This window comes from Gossypium hirsutum, chromosome A08 (assembly GCF_007990345.1).
Source record: "Gossypium hirsutum isolate 1008001.06 chromosome A08, Gossypium_hirsutum_v2.1, whole genome shotgun sequence".
NCBI classification, from domain to species: Eukaryota; Viridiplantae; Streptophyta; class Magnoliopsida; order Malvales; family Malvaceae; genus Gossypium; species Gossypium hirsutum.
The window spans coordinates 125,704,900-125,709,446 of record NC_053431.1 but is presented as its reverse complement, the minus strand read 5'-3'; the positions used below and the strand labels follow the sequence as shown (position 1 = coordinate 125,709,446).

The 4,547-nt window shown below is 39.4% G+C and overlaps 1 protein-coding gene across 1 annotated transcript in view; it reads left to right on the top strand.

Moving 5' to 3' along the window:
* The first annotated feature begins 257 nt into the window (after positions 1–257).
* The window catches only part of LOC107907763 (cytochrome P450 CYP72A219), a 9,985-nt gene continuing 5,695 nt past the window's right edge, over positions 258–4,547 (top strand). Inside the window, exons 1-2 of the mRNA XM_041075242.1 lie at positions 258–682; positions 772–837. Coding sequence (XP_040931176.1) covers positions 397–682; positions 772–837 — 352 coding nt within the window. The 5' untranslated portion in view covers positions 258–396. The remainder of the gene's footprint in view (positions 683–771; positions 838–4,547) is intronic.

Below are 4,547 nucleotides of genomic sequence, written 5' to 3'. Positions count from 1 at the left end.
TAATCTTCCTAAGTTGCAAATCAGACATGAAAAATACTTTGATTATGCCAAAAATTTTTTTTACAGACGCTAAATACACTTTTTATTGTAGCACATAAACGGGGAAATTAGTAAATATTCTTATTTATGACACAGATTCTCAAATACTTTTAATTCTCCCGGCATGGATTTGTAATTTCCCCCTATTCTTATCAAGTATGACCACAACATTTCAGACTTTTCCCCAACCCCCAACCACTCGTCAAAGAAGATTTCATTTTCAATAACACCCCCCAAAAAATTCACTTCCAAATATTTTTTCTTCTTCTTTCAATTCACAAATTTTTCTATAAAAACATAACCTGTCCTTGTACTTGACTTACATAAACACCACAGTTTTGTACTTTTTGCAGAAACATGGAAGATCCCCTTGTCATAATTAAACCTTTCCTTTCATTGCTTGCAGTTGGGGTATTGATACTATGTGGATGGAAGATTCTAAACTGGGCATGGCTGACTCCGAAGAAGCTTGAAAAATGTTTGAGACAACAGGGTTTCAATGGAAATTCTTACAGGCTTTTGTTTGGGGAAATCAAAGAGATGTTCACCATGACAAGACAAGCAAGATCCAGACCTATGTCCCTTACTGATGATATTGCCCCATATGTTATTCCTTATTATCATCACACTGTTACGAACTATGGTTTGTATTTTGATCTATTCAACTCTTACGATTTTTGGGCGTTTATTTTTTTATTACTTCTAATGTGTGTAATTTATGGGAAAGTGCAGGCAAGAATTCAATTAGGTGGTTTGGTCCTAGTCCAAGGGTGACAATCATGGACCCTGAGTTGATAAGTATTAGAATATATCCCATACCTTGCCCATACCTTTCCCATACCTACCCATACCTTGGAAAGGTCAAAGTTATGGGCACCAAATATTTATTTAGTGTTGGGCATGGGAAAATAGCAATTTTTGGTCCCTAAGTGAATAGTGACTTTGCAAGGTGGCCCTTGAATCTCAACTATAAATAGGCCAACCATTGCTCATTCTCATCATCCCACACTTGCCATTCTCTACTTAAGGCAATTGTTCTCTCTCCCTATTTGTAAAGTTTCACTTGTATTTTTGGAGTGAAATATATTTGGTAGTGCCCGAGGACGTAGGCAAGATTTGCCGAACCTCGTTAAAATTCTGGTGTTCTTTACTATTTATTGTTCATATTTTGTGAATTTGATTGTAGTGATTTATTGTGCTATTAAATTACGATAGAGGGATATTCTGGCTAGGAAAGACTTGGTACTTAAGTGATCCTCGTGATCCACCTCTCTTTCCTGGGAATTGAACTTAGTGTGATTTTTCAGTACAATAATTTTACTCTTTCACACGCTTCCGCGCAACAATTGGTATCAGAGCCAGATTCGTACTTGGGGAATACGACCGTTTACGGCACTATTCACGTATACGGCACTATTCACGTATACAGTACTATTTACGTATACGGCACTATTCACGTATACAGTACTGTTCACGTATACAGTAGTTGGGATTGAGGAGAAAAATGGCAGCAGCATCGTCATCAGCAAGGACTACTGTGACAAATGCAAAATTTGAAGTAGAGAAATTTGACGGTACCAATAATTTTGGTATGTGGCAGTGTGAGATCCTGGATGTCTTATGTCAGCAAGAGCTGGATATAGCCCTTGAAGAAAAACCTGACAAGATGGATGACAAGGAGTGGGCCAAGATCAATAGACAGGCGTGTGGTACAATCCGCCTATGTTTGGCCAAAGAGCAGAAGTACTCCGTCATGAGGGAGACATCAGCGAAGAAGCTGTGGGATACATTGGAAGAAAAGTTTCTAACGAAAAGTCTTGAAAATAGGCTTTATATGAAAAAGAAACTTCATCGATTCACGTATGCACCCGGTATGTCGATGAATGACCATGTGAACTCATTCAATAAAATTTAGCAGACTTGCTAAATTTGGATGAGAAATTTGAAGATGAAGACAAGGCATTATTATTGTTGAATTCCCTTCCTGATGAATATGATCATCTTACCACCACATTGCTTCATGGGAAGGACACGATCACATTTGATGCAGTCTGTAGTGCGTTGTATAGATCTGAGACTCGAAAGAAAGATAAAAGAGATCACAGAGATACAACCGCAGAAGTCTTAACAGTAAGAGGTCGTTCACACAACAGCAAACCTGGTAGAAGGGGTAAGTCCAAAGGGAGACCCGTCAAAGATGAATGTGCCTTTTGTCGTGAGAAAGGGCATTGGAAAAAGAATTGTCCTAAGTTACAAAAGGGCAAGTCTATTTCTAATGCATGTGTAGCGGAGCATGATGAGGAGTCAGACTTTAGCTTGGTTGGCATGGCAATGGCATGTCAAACGGATGAGTGGATATTGGATTCGGGATGTACTTACCATATGTGTCCTAATAAGGACTGGTTTTCTAGTCTTGAAGAACTAGAAGGTGGAGTTGTTTTTATGGGCAATGATAGTGCCTGTAAGACAATGGGTGTAGGTACAATCAAATTGAAGAACCATGACGGCTCAATCCAAGTTCTGACAGATGTTCGCTATGTACCCAGCTTGAAGAAAAATCTCATCTCATTAGGGGCCCTAGAATCTAAAGGGTTCACAATCACTTTGAGAGATGGATTACTAAAGGTAGTAGCTGGGGTATTGACGGTGATGAAAGGCACTAGAAGAAAAAACTTGTACTATTTAAATGGAAGTACAGTTATTGGATCAACATCAACAGCTTCTGCGAAAGATGCAGATTCAGAGGCTACCAGGTTATGGCATAGGCGATTGGGACATGCTGGTGAAAAAGCTTTGCAGACTTTGGCGAAGCAAGGTTTGTTGAAAGGTGCAAATTCTTGCAAATTGGAATTCTGTGAACATTGTGTTCTGGGCAAGCAGAAGAGGGTAAAATTTGGTCCAGCAATTCACAATACGAAAGGAATTCTGGACTACGTTCACAGTGATGTGTGGGGACCTACCAAAGTAGCTTCTTTGGGAGGTATGCACTATTTTGTTACTTTTTTTGATGATTATTCAAGAAAAGTATGGGTGTATCTAATGAAAAGAAAAAGTGAAGTTTTGGATGCATTTCTGAAATGGAAGAAGATGGTGGAGACTCAGACTGGTCGAAAGGTCAAACGACTTCGATCAGATAATGGTACTGAGTACAAAAACGATCCATTTCTACAAGTATGCCAAGATGAGGGCATTGTGCGACACTTCACTGTTCGGGATACACCACAGCAGAATGGGGTGGCAGAACGCATGAATCGGACTATACTGGAGAAAGTTCGATGTATGTTGTCCAATGCTGGATTGGGCAAGGAATTTTGGGCTGAGGCAGTTACATATGCGTGCCATCTAATTAACCGATTGCCATCAGCTGCAATAAATGGAAAAACTCCTATGGAGATGTGGACTGGTAAACCTGCTACTGATTATGATTCTTTACATGTTTTTGGTTCCACTGCATATTATCATGTAAAAGAATCTAAGTTAGACCCAAGAGCAAAGAAAGCATTATTCATGGGTATAACTGGTGGTGTAAAAGGATACCGTCTCTGGTGTCCTGATACAAGGAAGATTGTTTTCAGTAGAGATGTAACTTTTGATGAATCAACCATGATGAAGAACAAGGATTCACAAAAGGATGACAAAACCAGTAGTACTTTGCAGCAGGTGGAGTTTGAAAAGGTTAATGATGATCCAGCTAATATTGAAAGAACAAATGATGAAGAAGTTTCGACCCAAGAACTTCTACAGCAACAAGATTCAATTGCATATAGGAGGCCAAGAAGAGAGATTCGTAGCCTGCTCGCTTTGACGATATGGTGGCCTATGCACTTCCAATTGCAGATGATGATGTTCCTTCCACTTACACAGAAGCAATAAGTAACTCTGATGGTGTAAAGTGGAAGCAAGCTATGAATGAAGAAATGCAGTCTCTTCATAAAAATAGGACTTGGGAGTTGGTGAGACTGCCCAAGGGAAAGAAGGCAATTGGATGCAAATGGGTATATGCAAAGAAGGAAGGATTTCCTGGTAAAAATGAAATTCGATACAAGGCTAGATTGGTAGCAAAGGGTTACGCTCAGAAAGAAGGACTAGACTACAATGAAGTGTTTTCTCCAGTTGTGAAGCATTCGTCTATTCGGATTTTGCTAGCCTTGGTTGCGCAATATGATCTTGAACTAGTTCAGCTTGATGTGAAGACCGCGTTTTTACACGGTGATTTGGAAGAGGAAATATATATGACTCAGCCAGATGGATTCAAGGTTGCTGGAAAAGAAAATTGGATTTGCAAACTGACAAAGTCGCTTTATGGATTGAAGCAATCTCCGAGGCAGTGGTACAAGCGATTTGATCAGTTCATGAAAGGGCAAAGGTACACAAGAAGTAAATTTGATCATTGCGTGTATTTTCAGAAGCTACAAGAAGGAACTTTCATATACTTGCTCTTATATGTTGATGATATGCTAATAGCATTAAGAGCAAAGTTGAGATGAAAGATTGAAGACTCAACTCGA